The sequence below is a fragment of the Bubalus bubalis genome, chromosome 17 (assembly GCF_019923935.1).
Source record: "Bubalus bubalis isolate 160015118507 breed Murrah chromosome 17, NDDB_SH_1, whole genome shotgun sequence".
Taxonomy (NCBI): Eukaryota; Metazoa; Chordata; class Mammalia; order Artiodactyla; family Bovidae; genus Bubalus; species Bubalus bubalis.
The window spans coordinates 71,848,400-71,863,434 of record NC_059173.1 but is presented as its reverse complement, the minus strand read 5'-3'; the positions used below and the strand labels follow the sequence as shown (position 1 = coordinate 71,863,434).

At 39.8% G+C, this 15,035-nt stretch overlaps 1 protein-coding gene across 6 annotated transcripts in view; it reads left to right on the top strand.

The window, feature by feature from the left end:
• The window catches only part of KLHL2 (kelch like family member 2), a 164,368-nt gene that overhangs the window by 55,864 nt on the left and 93,469 nt on the right, over positions 1–15,035 (top strand). For 4 of the 6 annotated variants that reach the window (XM_006073200.3, XM_025268233.2, XM_044930590.1 and 1 more), the window contains one exon: positions 7,762–7,883. The exons of the other annotated variants lie outside the window; for them this stretch is intronic. In XM_006073200.3, coding sequence (XP_006073262.1) covers positions 7,762–7,883 — 122 coding nt within the window. The remainder of the gene's footprint in view (positions 1–7,761; positions 7,884–15,035) is intronic. 6 annotated transcript variants of the gene reach the window in all.

Genomic DNA, 15,035 nt, shown 5'->3' with positions numbered 1-15,035 from the left:
AACCCTGTGGACTGCAGCACACTGGGGTTTGCTGACCTTTACCATCTCCTGGAATGTGCTCAAACTTGTATCTGTTGAGTTGGTGATGCCATCCAGCCATCTCATTCTCTGCTGTCCCCTTCTTCTGCCTTCAGTCTTTCCCAGCATCAGGGTCTTTTCTAATGAGTCAGCTGTTCTCATCAGGTGGCCAAAGTATTGGAGCTTCAGCATCAGTTCTTCCAGTGTATATTCAGAGTTGATTTCCTTTAGGATTGACTGGTTTGATCTTGCTGTCCAATGGACTCTCAAGATTCTTCTCCAGTACCACAGTTCAAAGACACTCAGCTTTTTTTATTGTCTGGTTCTCATGTCCATATAAGACTATTGGAAAAATGATACTTTTGACTAGATGGACCTTTGTAGGCAAAGTAATTTCTCTGCTTTTGAATATGCTATCTAGGTTTGGCATTGCTTTTCTTTCAAAGGAGCAAGCGTCTTTTAATTTCAAGGCTGCGGTCACCATCTGCAATGTTTGGAGCCCATGAAAATCAAGTCTCTCACTGTTTCCATTGTTTCCCCATCTGTTTGCTATGAAGTGATGGGACCGGAAGCCATGAACTTAGTTTTCTGAATGTTGAGTTTTAAACCAGCTTTCTCACTCTTCTCTTTCACTTTCATCAGGAAGCTCTTCAGTTCCTCTTGCTTTCTGCCATGAGGGTGGTGTCATCTGTATATTTGAGGTTATTGATATGTCTCCCTGCAATCTTGATTCCAGCTGTGCTTCATTCAATCTGGCATTTCATATGATGTACTCTGCATATAAGTTAAATACGCAGGGTGACAATTACAGCCTTGATATACTCCTTTCCCAATTTTGAACCAGTCTGTTCATGTCTGGTTCTAACTGTTGCTTCTTGACCTGCATACAGGTTTCTCAGGAGACAGGTCAGGTGGTCTGGTATTCCCATCTCTTTAAGAATTTTCTACAGTTTGTTTTGGTCTGTACAGTCAAAGGCTTTAGCATAGTCAATGAAGTAGAAGTATGTTTTTCTGGAATTTTCTTGCTTTTTCTATGATCCATTGGATGTTTGTAATTTGATCTCTGGTTCCTCTGCCTTTTCTAAACCCCGTTTGTACATCTGGAAGTTCTTGGTTCAAATACTGTTGAGGCTTGAAGGATTTTGAACATTACTCTGCTAGCATATGAAATAAGTGCAGTTGTACAACAGTTTGAACATTCTTTGGCATTGCCTTTCTTTGGGATTGGAATGAAAACTGACCTTTTGCAGTCCTGTGCTCACTGCTGAGTTTTCCAAATTTGCTGGCATATTGAGTGCAAAACTTTGACAGCATCATCTTTTAGGATTTGAAATAGCTCAGCTGGAATTCCGTTACTTCCACTAGCTTTGTTTATAGTGATGCTTCCTAAGGCCCACTTGACTTTGCATTCCAGGGTGTCTGGCTCTAAGTGAATGTTCACACCGTCATGGTTATCCAGGCCATCAAGATCTTTTTTGTATAGTTCTTCTGTGTGTTCTTCCCACCTCTTCTTAATATCTTCTGCTTCTGTTGGGTCCATACTGTTTTTGTTCTTTATTGTGTTTACCTTTTCATGAAATGTTCTCTTGGTTGGTATTTCTAATTTTCTTAAAGAGAGCTCTAGTCTTTCCCATTCTTTTGTTTTCATCTATTTCTTGGCATTTTTCGCTTAAAAAGGCTTTCTTATCTCTCCTTGCTAGTCTTTGGAACTTTTTGTTCCATTATCCTCTGCCATTTCTCAGACAACTTCATAATTCCATCTTCAGGAAACTTTTTATCTTTTTGAGTGAAGAACTGTTCCAGATGCCTTTTACAGTCTTCCAGGGAGTTGAAATTTTTTTAATTAAGAAAATTTTGTAAAGACTAAAATAAATGGACATCTGAAGGTGCAATATCTGATGAACATGGCAGATGAATCAGAAATTCTCAGCCAAGTTGTAACAGTTTTTGCCTGGTCATCAAAGAAACACATGCTTATGTATTAGTATCCTGATGGAAGATTATGCATTTTCTGTTGACTAATTCCAAACGCTTTTCTTCGAGTGTTGCTTTCACTTTCCCGTCTAGTTGGAAACAGTACTTGTTGGAATTAATCATTTGGTTTTCTTCAAGCGGCTCATTATAGAGGATTCTCTTTCTATCCTACCATATACACAGCATCACCTTCTTTGGATGAACATTGGCCTTTGGTGTGGTTAGTAGTGGTTCATTTCTCTTGCCCTATGATCTCTTCCATTCCACATTCTTGTACATTATCCACTTTTCATCACTCATCACGATTTGTTTTAAAATTGGAACGTTTTTGTTAACATTTCAGTAGAGAATTGCAGGTGGAAATATTGCCAAGAAGGGTTTTTTTTCCCACTTAACTATGTGGGACCCAGACATCAAAAAATTGATATAATGAAGCTGGTGCAAATGGTTTTCAGTGCTTAGGTTGGATATTTTTGAGTATATTGATTATTTCCCATGTGATGTAACATTGATTGTGTTCAGTTAATGTGTTGATCAATTTCAACTGGTCTACCCAACTGTGAGACATAGTCCAGCGAGAAATTTCCAGCACAAAACTTCACGAATCACTTTTGATATATTTGCTGAGTTATAACACCTTCTCTATACATTGCAAAAATCTCTTTTTTTTTTTAGTTGCATTTTTAGTTGTGTTTCAGTTGCAGTAATATGCTGAAAGTATTCCTTTTTTCAGTATTAAAATGGCTATACAATAATTCATCAATTTTAATGTTTTTTAAAATGCATGCTGATATGATATCACATATACAATACACAATACTGTACTGTACTGTATGTGCTTAGTCATGTCTGACTTTTGCAGCCCCATAGACTGTAGCTTGCCAGGCTCCTCTGTCCATGGGATTCTCCAGGCAAGAATATTGGCGTGGGTTGCAATACATAATACAAGCTAACAAAATTTTTCAAATGAAGTTAAAGACAACTAAGTGCTACTAGAGCCAGCTCACTGAAAAAACTGGACAAACTTTTAGGCCAACCCAGTGCTAATTGTGTTGAAAGGTGCTACAATTCAAATTGGCACTTGTTTTACTTTTCACTTTTCTAGTCATTTATGTATCCAGCCATTACTTATTGAATATCTACCATAGGTCAGGTATTGTGGGATACAGAGGTAAGAAAGATATTATCTGTACTCTCAAGAGGCTTAAGAATCCAGGTGGGGAGAACCAGATATTAGTATGACAGTGGATTTGTAGGAGGTAACCTAGGGTAAGAGCCTAACCTAGCCTTGGGTCATCAGCGGATAAGCCTACTTGGAGAGGTTCCAGCTGAGTCTTGAAGACTCTGTGGGAGTTAGCCTGGGAAATGAGGGCATAGAGGAGATGGATGGTGAAGCTTGGCAAAGACAGTAAGGTAGGAAGTTGCTAGATGTGTGTGGAGAACTATACAAAGTTCCTTCCTTATATAAATTAAGACTGGAAGTGGCAGAGAGGAGACTAGATGGTGAGGCAGGGGTGAAACGTGGACAGGGCCTGCATGGTTTAAATGGGAGGAGCTGGAGGCTTTGAGCATCACAGTCAGTGGTGTGGGGTGCATCTTACAGCAACACCTTAGAAACTATAATATGAAAAACAGCTTGCAGAGAACTGATAATTTTTTAATCATACATATAAATTAAAGTCAAATTGGCTTTTGTCTAAATTGTGCCCAAGTCCTGAGGAATGAATTTACTCCTTGAGGACTAAGTACACGGCTTTATGCTTGTGTGACACCAGGCCTTGTGGGCTTTTGCACATCGCTGGGGCCATAGAGGTGAATTAAGAATGGCCTTTTGTTCAAGTCCAAGTAGGAATTAGGAAAGTATTCTCATGTTTGTCACAAAAGAACTTTTAGATGACACAAATCCTGTCTAGCTACAAGGTCCAGAGAGAGTAGGACAAAGGAAGGTGCCTTATATGTAAGTTAAGAATTATCTTTTTGTTTTCTTTGCTTTCCTTTTCTGGAAAGGAAAAAAAGTGCTGAGGCAGCAGACACATAGCCCAATACTTTGTCTTCCTGCCATTTAGTATGTAACAGAAGCATATCATTAACTTTCTCTTTTCCCTTATAATACCACTGGATGTTTCACTCCAGGAGGTAGCATAGTAATTTTTCAGATATTTTAGCTCTTAGGAGAACAGCTATTTTTTGAGATCTTGTGAGAGATAATCTCCAAGGAAGCAGGTAGTTAAATATGTGTACTGTGCTCAGTTGTGTCTGACACTTTGTGACCCTATGGACTGTAGTCCGCCAGGCTTCTCTGTCTGTGGAATTTTCAAGACAGCAACACTGAAGTAGGTTGCCATTTTCTTCTCCAGAGGATCTTCCTGACCCACAAATAGAACCTGGGTCTCCTGTGTCTCCTGCATTGGCAGGCAGTTTCTCTACTACTATCTTCTTTACTACTGTTTCTTTACTACCTGTCTCTTTCCAGTGTTTAAGTTTGCAAAAGAATTTTGTATAATTACGGATTTCTCTAGGCTTTTGTGATAATTTACAGTACAGTATAAGTTCAGTTCAGTTGCTCAATTGTGTCCGACTCTTTCCAACTCCATGGACTGCAGCACGCCAGGCTTTTCTGTCCATCACCAACTCCCGGAGTTTACTCAAACTCATGTCCATTGAATTGGTGATACCATCCAACCATCTCATCCTCTGTTGTCCTCTTCTCCTACCTTCAATCTTTCCCAGCATCAGGGTCTTTTCAAATGAGTGAGTTCTTCACATCACATCAAGTATTGGAGTTTCATCTTCAGCATCAGTCCCTTCAATGAATATTCAGGACTGTTATCGTTTAGGATGGACTGGTTGAATCTCCTTGCAGTCCAAGGGACTTTCAGAGTCTTCTCCAACACCACAGTTCAAAAGCATCAATTCTTCAGCGCTCAGCTTTCTTTACAGTCCAACTCTCACATCCATACATGACCACAGGAAAAACCATAGCTTTGACTAGACATAAGCAAAGATGGTACAGTATACTGTACCTGAAAAATAAACAAATTTTCAAGAAATCTGGAAACCATAGTGTTGTTTTTCTAACAGGCAAGGGATGATGGCATTGTTTTCATACTTCTTTTATCTTTGATGCTGAAAGCTTGGCTTCTCTGTACAGCAGTGCCAAATCAAATGTCAGGGACAGAGTTTTGGGTGAAGTAGAGAAGAATTGCTTTATTGCTTTGCCAGTAAAGGATGACACGGTGGCCTCATGCCCGCAAAACCACATGTCCCTTCTTGGGAAAGAGAGAAGTTCTGTAATAATTATTCAAAGAGGGCATTATCAGTGGATATTCTGATGGGTTGATAGTGAGATTAGTAGGAGTCAGCATCATCAAACTTCAGGTTCAACTGGTCTGGGATCTACATGCTTGTGGGCGACATACCATCGTTAATCATCTACCTCTCTCATCTGTAGGGAATTTCAGTATCTGCAAAATAGCTAAAAAATATTGCTGTGTGTATCCTTTGATGCAGAAATAGGACCTTGCCCCAAGGCTGCTGTTGACTGTTTCACCTCCTTTCCATAATTAACAACTGCTTGAATCTTCCCATTGGAACTCAGGGAAAGTCATGGAGGCTGAATAAAGGCTGTTTCTATAATGAAAGAAATGGGGGACAAAAAGGCCTTGTGACCAGGAGCCCCACAGGACCCTGCACGGTATCAAAACCTGATGAATGTAGAACTAAACCTTTTTGCCTTGGTGTCCCCTAGTGCTCAACATTATTTTTAGACTGTCTCGTTTTTGACTGAGTTTTCTTTCACCACTGCTTATGTCTTCCTATTCGTGGGCCATTATATGTCCATGCATGTGTGCCCAAGCCTGCTTCTAACTCTTCATAAGTCCCTTGGGTTTAGAAGCAATCCCTTCTCTTTTCTGCTTCTCCATTTGTTTCCATAAGAGAGCATCTTACTTAGGATCCCTGAATGCTTAACTAATTCAATGGGTAGTAGGAAGGAGGTCTTGTACTACGTCTTTAGTGCAGTGATGTAGAAGGCATCCGGCTTTAGTAATAAATTGTTGTTGTTCAGTTGCTCAGTCATGTCCAACTCTCTGTGATCCCATGGATGGCAGCATGCCAGGCTTCCCTGTCCTTCACCATCTCCTGGAGCTGCTCAAACCCACGTCCATCGAGTCGGCAATGCCATCCAACCACCTTGCCCTCTGTGGTCCCCTTCTCCTGCCCTCAGTCTTTCCCAGCGTCAGGGTCTTTTCTAACAAGTTGGCTCTTTGCATCGGGTGGCTAGTGTATTAGAGCTTCAGCTTCAGCATCCAGTGAATTCACTTCCAGTGAGTATTCAGGACTGATCTCCTTTAGGATGGACTGGTTGGATCTCCTTGCAGTCCAAGGGGCTCTCAAGAGTCTTTTCCAACACCACAGTTCAAAAGCATTAATTCTTCAGTCCTCAGCCTTCTTTATGGTCCAGCTCTCACATCCATACATGACAACTGGAAAAACCATAGCCTTGACTAGATAGACTTTTGTCGGCACAGTAATGTCTCTGCTTTTTATTATGCTTTCTAGGTTTCTTCCAGGGAGCAAGTGTCTTTTAATTTCATGGCTGCAGTCACCATCTGCAGTGATTTTGGAGCCCAATAAAGTAGTCTGTCACTGTTTCCATTGTTTCCCCATCTATTTGCCATGAACTGATGGGACTAGGTAACACTGTGTTCTAGTCATGAGTCGAAATTCAAAAGGGAAAGAAACTGTTTTAAAGCATTGTCAACTAAAAATATGCACACATTAGAAGTTGAAGATTATGTTTTATTCATTGGACTTTTGGAGCCCAGGGGGTAGCCTCTCAGATCTTTCTGAGGGAATGATCTGAAAAAATACGAGAGGAGCCAGGATATGGAGGAGTTTTTGCAAAAAAAAAAAACAAAAAAACCCCAGGTAGTCAGAACATCTAAAGATGAAAAACCAGACAAGTCAATTTAGTGCTTTTCTATGTATGGGAAGATACACGAGGCTGGGCTCATTGAAATAATTCCTTTATTTATATTAGTTCGCCTGTCCCCCCCCCCCCCCCCCCACCATTATGAATTCCCTCATGGTGTACAGTCTGGGGTGGCCTGCAGTGACTGATGGCTGCGACATCCTTTGTTGACTGGTATGGCAGATGACATTCTTTATCCACAGCATGGACCAAAAAACGACATGGACAGATCAGGCAGTGAATCTATAATGCCACAGGTGTTAAGAGTTCATGCAGTTGGACATGTGGTATATTCATCACCATGATGTAATTTTCAGGTATAAGTGGGTAACAGAGGTACCTTGTATGGTTTGTTCAGGTAAGCTTTTATGGGAGGTAAGGGAATGTTGTTGGAGAAGGCAATGGCACCCCACTCCAGTACTCTTGCCTGGAAAATCCCATGGACAGAGGAGCCTGGTAGGCTGCAGTCCATGCGGTTGCTAAAAGTCGGACACGACTGAGCAACTTCACTTTCACGCATTGGAGAAAGAAATGGCAACCCACTCCAGTGTTCTTGCCTGGAGAATCCCAGGGACGGGGGAGCCTGGTGGGCTGCCGTCTGTGGGGTCGCACAGAGTCGGACATGACTGAAGCGACTTAGCAGCAGCAGCAGCAGCAACAGCAAGGGAATGTTGTAGGTTTGCTGAAGGGGCTGACCATTTTGCCTACTGAATACCGTGAGTGGCTGGCCATCTGCCTGGCCTTGGTTTTCCTGCTGGGTGTCTGGTGCAGTGTCAACAATGCTCCTTATGTTTTAGGTGAGATGAGTGAGAGCCGAGCAAAGAGAGTTCGCATCAAGGAGGTGGATGGCTGGACCCTGAGGATGCTGATTGACTATGTTTACACGGCAGAGATTCAGGTGACAGAAGAGAATGTACAGGTAAGGGTGACAGCTTATACCATTTGGTTCTTTACACATGACAGTTTTCTAATGCAAAAAAGCATACCTATACATACATACTTTGTATTGTGAAGTGGAATGTCTCCTGCCATATCAGTAAACAGTGCCACAGCTATCTGAGATTCTGGCCCTCTAATGTGAATTTCTAAGTGATGCTGGCAAGCAGCAGTCGTGAATTCCTGAGCTTCCTGACAAGCGGCCCCACTCCCTGCACAAGGAACTTAAGGATGTCACAGTCATCAGCAATTACAGCCCTCCTGTGTGAACCAGAAGGCCCCAAGGGAATTCAAGAGCGAGAAAAGGATCTCTGTAAATATGCTGGATGCTGACCCCAGATAGCTGAGATGCGTATGAAAGGCATGACTTCAATAATCTCGGACTCTTGCACCTTCCCTACATAGAAGAATGCTAAATTCATTAACTTGATATCTGGTTTTTCTTACTTACCAATAATCTTTTGATGTTCAGACTGCCTGCCCCTTTGTGGCAAACTTATAGATAGCCTGACTCTCTCCCTCCTGCCTCCTTGGAGCAGTCTCTCAGGGCTACTGAGACGCTGCCTCCTATACTCCAAGTCCTAAATATTCCCGCCAAATAAAATAACTCTACTTTGAGGTTCTGACTATATTTTGTAGTCAACAGTACCAAAGTAACAGAATTTGTTGTTATAACTGTGTTTTTAAGAGAATGATTATAGCTTTTTAATAATGTTTCTGATTTCAGTATCTTTTCTTAAAGTTCTAAGACACAAAGCCTTTAGTTCTCTGAATGATGCTTGTTCTTTTATGAAAACATGACATGTTCATTCATAAGTACTAGTCAGTGCTGCCCACATTTTCCATTATTTCCTGGAAGGTTAAGTCTGTAAAGGGTGTTTCTGATGCCCAAGAGCCTTCTTACTTCTTTGACAATTTCAGCATCCTCTGTTAGTGATTCTACAGTTCAGCGAAAATTTGACATTGCATCTCTCTTTCTATAAAGAATCAATGTTTTATATGTATGATGCAAATGTGTAATACAGGAGTATAGTGGAGTAGAAAGTAAAAGTCCCTGTTTAAAACTATACTTCTCTTTGTACTTACCCATCCCACTCTGTGATTTACATTCTTTCCCTAAAGGTTAGGCTCTGTTTGCTGTTAATCTTTAAGACTGTTTTCTGTGCAGTTACACGCACGCGCATACACAAGTTTCCTGACAAAAGTATATTTTTACTATACCTGCTTTTCTGTAACTTGCTCTTTCACTGAGCAAAGTGTCTTGAAATTCTTTATATGTCAATACATATGGGTCCAGCTCCTTTCTTTGGTGGGATGTCCCATGTGTTAGTTAGCTACATGATTTTTCACCTTTACAAAAAATGTTGCCGTGAATGAGCATTTTTATATTTGCATTAAATTTCATGGGATAGATTCTTTAACATATAATTGCTGGATCAAAAAGTACATGCATGTTTTGATTTCTGATAGACGTGCCAGACTGCCATCTAAAAGTTTGTATTTATTGATACTCCTTCCAATAGATTGACTGTGTTTTGACGATAGCAAAAAGAACTAGGGCTAACTTCTTAAGAAATAATCTCTATAAATTCCACTTGCACAAATAGGAAATCTTTTTTGTTCCTTATAATTATGTCCCTATGTAATTATGGCATATGAAATATGCCACAGAATATTTGAGTTGGGAGACTGAAAACTTTGCACTTTAACTTGTTAGGACATGGTGTTATTAAGTTTTAAATATTGGCAGTGGTAAGGCCTCCTTCTGATCTTTCCTAGATAGCCTCAGTAAACCTCTGCTTGGAAGTCCCATTCATAAGGTAAAGCATTTGAAAAGCCTTGGTTGAGCCTGAAGTCATATATTAAGGTGTGAATCAGATGCTCTGTGAACATTTTTTTAAACATGGAGGAAATGTTTGGTACATGTTATCTCATTCTGATCTTTTCTGTACCAGTAATGCTATTCGCTGGATTCTGGGGCATTATTTCAACAAGAACCCTGATCTTGGGTTTCTTTTGTCCCTTCTTTGTATTAGTTTGAGTGCAGAGTCTCATTGTGCCCTGTATCTGGCCTTTAGTAAATGAGTTACTGATTGGTTTCTTTGATTCACATAATGTGTCACCTGGGTAAAATTACAAAAGATGGTTTAGGCCTAGAAGACTGGACTGTGTGAATTCAGCCCTGAATGCTGTTTGTAGTAATTCTTGCAATAAAGACATTGGCCTGTGAGGAACTGGAAACGCCTTTCATGTTTCTTTTAATAGCTGTCACGTTCCAGTCCTGAAGTGTTAGTCATCACACCTCTCAGAAAACCTTTTGTCCTGCTAATTTGCCTTTGTGTGTATTGCTGACTCTTACAGGAATACATTCAAAGAGTTGTATTTGGTTGTATTGTTTTGTTGTTTTTTGGAAGAGGGACGTAGGGGTATCTTGGTATATAAAGCCTTATTTTACGCTCCATTGAAAAATACTTGTTTTGGAAAAGTCAGTTTGGAAATAAAGTTGGTTAAAATAAGCTACCTTTTCCGTAACAAGTATTTTTAAAAATAAAGTACAAAGTAAGGGCTTAACTATTGAGATATGCTAAACTGCAGTTTCCTCTATTTTGTGTATTTTTGTCTGTCTGCACTTTGGAGATCTTTCTTCTAGATGCTTTTCACCATAAGGAAAGAAACAATTCTGGGGAGGTATATGGTGTTCTTATTAAGGTGAAGCTGGAGTTTTCAATGGTCCTAACTAGAAGCCCTGCTCTGAGTATATCTGCCTTGAAAGTGCTGGCAGTGGGGATAGAACTTTCTGTAATTCAAAAGTTTATTGTTGTGGATAGATTTTCTCATGAGACCTAGAATCATATCTTTTGTCAGGTAGGTAGGTAAACTTCCTTTTGTACATTTCTCTTTTAGTAATATAGTCTTAGGATAGCAGGTATCTTAGTATTCTACTTTGGGATTGCATGTTTCATATAGAATCATACCTAGTGCCATAGAATGCTGAGCAACTGACTCTTTACAGCTGTCTTTATATAGTCTGCTGGTGACAGAGCAGGACCATAACCCTGGTTTCCCTGAGTCCTACTTAAGGGTCACTTCTGTGATACCATACAGTCTCCTTATTATGCAAATTTAAAATATACAAAAAAACTGTTTGAAGTGAAGGTTGTTAACTTTGAGTTGGAATGAGGGAATTAAGTAGTTTGAAAAATTCTAAAGGAGGAATAAATGTCACTTTATTATTATAAGTATTAATAATAGGGTTTTAAATTTTGACTGTTTAAAGTTTCCTGATTTTTTTTTTTTTTTTGGTATTGCCGTTGTTTTTTGTTTAGGTTTTCAAATTTTGATTTTGACTTTGAGTAGTTGCTTTTGATTATTTTAATAATTTGAGTCAAGTGAATTTTTTTAAGAGAAATAAAAGGAGAATATTTTACCATGACCACACTTTTAGTTGAACTTTTATTTGCTGTTGAATAATTTAAATTACTTGTGTCTAGAGTATCCAATCAAATTTTATAAACTTTATAAATCTAGGAACAGAGAAAATAAAGCCAAAGGCTTTTAAACTTTTTTGGGGTCATGGAATCTTTGAGAAGCTGAGGAAAAACTGTGAACTTTTTCCCAAGTAAAGTGCACTAAAGCATATATGCACAGAGTTTTGCATACATGTTCAGAGAATTCTTGTACTTTGTCTCCCCTTATCTCCTCCACTGAAAATACTTGACTCTGTATGTGTGTGTGTGTATGAAGGGTTTTTACATGGGTTTATTTTCAGTTGTATGCTAGGCATTTTACGTATGTCTGTTGATATTCATCAGCATAGTAGATAGGTATTACTACTCCATTTTTCAAATGAGGAAGCTCAGGAGGGTTAAGTAATTAGTTCAGCATCATACAACACCTATTAAGTTGTCATTAACTACTAGTGTTACTTAAAAAGTTTGTGAATTCAAAAATAAAAGCACATTTATAACTGAAAAAAACCTTTTAGTATCCCCCAAATTATTGAAGGTTTTGTATTCTTCATTTGATGTGTTGATTAACATGGTGAGGAATCATAAAGGATACTGAATTTTTAAAAGCATTCACTTTATTGCTAAATTTTTGGTTTTGTTACATGCATTTTTACTTCTCAGCTTTTGGGTATTTGTTTTGACTTGGCTAAAGGTAGATAAGAGTTTTTCAGTGCCAATGTAAGTAAATGATTTTGTTCCCAAATTAATATTATGAGAGTTTGTCTGCAGGTTCTGTCTACAATAAAACTTTTATCATATCAGAATTTAAGAAGCATCTGATATAATTTTGAATGGATTGGTTTTAAACAGTTCATGAAACTTGTGTGTTGCATAAACTGAAATTATTTGAGATAGAAAAGCTCATCCCTTTTCAAAAGGAACAGAATTTAAGCAAGAGTTTTTCAAGAGAAACACATTGGAATGTTTAACACAATCTCAGTACAATAGAGGGAGAAAGCAATGGCAACCCACTCCAGTACTCTTCCCTGGAAAATCCCATGGATGGAGGAGCCTGGTAGGCTACAGTCCATGGGGTTGCTAAGAGTCGGACACAATTGAGCAACTTCACTTTCACTTTTCCTTTCATGCATTGGGGAAAGAAATGGCAACCCACTCCAGTGTTCTTGCCTGGAGAATCCCAGGGACGGGGGTTCCTGGTGGGCTGTTGTCTATGGGGTCGCACAGAGTTGGACACAACTGAAGCAACTTAGCAGCAGCAGAAGCAGCAGCAGCAGTACAATAGAAAATTGAACATGGTTGTGTCCATTTTCTTGGTGGTGTAGACTAGGATGTCTGTTTGAGATCAGAAGTGTCAGTGGTGTGTCATTGTCGAGCCTTTTACTTAAGGGCTCCTGAAAGGAGGGTATTACAGGAAGGGCTTCCACGGTAGGTAGGATGCCTGTTGATACAGTTGAGCACTTAATAAAAAAAAAAGGTTGTTGAAGTGGAGAAATTATTAAAAAGCACTTGTTTACCCTAAATATTTAACCCCAAACATGTTACTTTATAAATTATGCCAGTATTTTGTTGTAAAATTAAGTACAGCCAGCTGCTTGGAGAGACACATGCTTGTTCTTAAAGTACAGCAAGAACTGGGAAACTTGAGGGCTTCCTCAAGTTTCCTCACCTCTGAGAAACAGAGGTGGTCCATTGGTTAAGAATCTGCCTGTCAGTGCAGGGACACAGGTTCCTTCCCAGGCCTGAGAAGATTCCACATACCATGAGGTAACTAAGCCCATGTGCCTCAACTACTGATCCTGCAGTCCAGAGCCTGTGAGCTGCAACTGCTGAGCCTGCCTGCTGCAGCTACCAAAGCCCTCTCACCCTTGAGCTTATGCCCTGCAACAGGACGATGTTGTTGTTCAGTTGCTCAGTTGTGTCTGACTCTTTGTGACTCCATGGAGTGTAGCAGGCAAGGAAGGCTTCACTGTCCTTCACCATCTCCCGGAGCCTGCTCAAATTCATGTCCATTGAGTTGGCGATGCCATCCAACCATCTAGTCCTCTGTCATCATCTTCTCCTCCTGCCTGCAATCTTGCCCAGCATCAGGGTCTTTTCTAATGAGTCGGCTCTTTGCATCAAGTGGCCAAAGATTTGGAGCTTCAGCCTCAGTCCTTCCAGTGAGTATTCAGGACTGATCTCCTTTAGGATTGACTGGTTTGATCTACTTGAAGTCCAAGGGAATCTCAAGAGTCTTCTCCAACACCACACTTCAGAAGCATCAATTCTTCGGTGCTCAACTTCCCTTATGGTCCAACTCTCACATCCATACATGACCACTGGAAAAAATATAGCTTTGATTATTTGGACCTTGGTTGACAAAGTAATGTTTCTGGAACAGGATAAGCCATGGCAATGATAAGCCTGTGCACTGCCCTCTGCTCGCTGCAACTAGAGAAAGCCTGTTTACAGCAACGAAGACCTAGCATGGCCAAAAATAAATAAATTAAATTAAAGTTAGAAAAAGAAATGAGACACTTGAAAAGAAATTTCAGTGCAAAGTCATCTTCGGACTATAGACTTTCTCTGACCTTCTTCACGTGTCTAATTTGATTAATTTTTTTTTTTTTTTTGTGGTAACATATTGATCAAACCATTCTAAAGCAATCAAATTAGATTTCACATAAAAGCACTCTTTTTATACTCACATTTCATTGGATTACATATAGTTGTTTGAATTATTTCAGTAACAAGTGCATATGTCCCAAACATATCTAAGAACATGCATGTGTTGATGAATTGCATGTCAGCTAAGAGGAGAGGTAGAAGTGTGCAAGCCTGTTTGAGTGCACAGAGGGCTGGAAGAGTTGGTCAGTCAGGCCACTAGTTAAGTGGGGGTTGGTAAAGGATACTCTTTCTATATTTCTGCATTGGATAGATCAACACTGAGATGAGATGCCCGTTGATGAAAATTTATTTTAAAATGGACATTGAAGATATCCTGTCAGTTAAACAGACATTGACGGAATATCTGCTGAGTACTCTGGCCTGTGCTTATGGTCCTGATGCTACAAGAAATGAACAGGGAACAGAAAGCATAATAGAGTATAGACTTTAAGCTGGATTTGAATCTTGGTTTTACTGTTTAAACACCGTGTAACCTTGTTCAAAGTGCTTAACTTCTCTGAGCCTGTCTGCAAAGAGGGGATGATTCTGTTCTTTCTTATGTAAGAGCTTGTGGAACATCGTGGTTAGATAACTGGTTTATATAGAGGTGAGACATGCTGGGACTTCATTAAAAGTCCAGTTTGGATTGAGGTTTGAGCCAGAAATGAATGGAGCTAGGAATAAGGGTGCTGATCCGGGGGGGGGAGGACAGGGGCAAGTACTCGATAAATATCTCTTTAAGTTGAGAGTGGTATGCATTCCAAATTGAAATGTTCAAGGTTGAGTGATAAATTCAGCTATGAATGAGGTGCCACAGGATGAATGGCAATGGGGTCTTGTGGTGGTGATACCTGCTGTTAGACTATGACAGTGTCTTTGATGATCCAGAAAGAGCTGCTCTGAGTGAACAGTGATTCAAGCCTGCAGCTTCTGGGTTCTAGCTTGTCTGCAAAGAGGCTTAGTAAGGGCTAGGCATTTATTATTACCAGCGGTAAGTAGGTTGGTATTGTCATGTACAT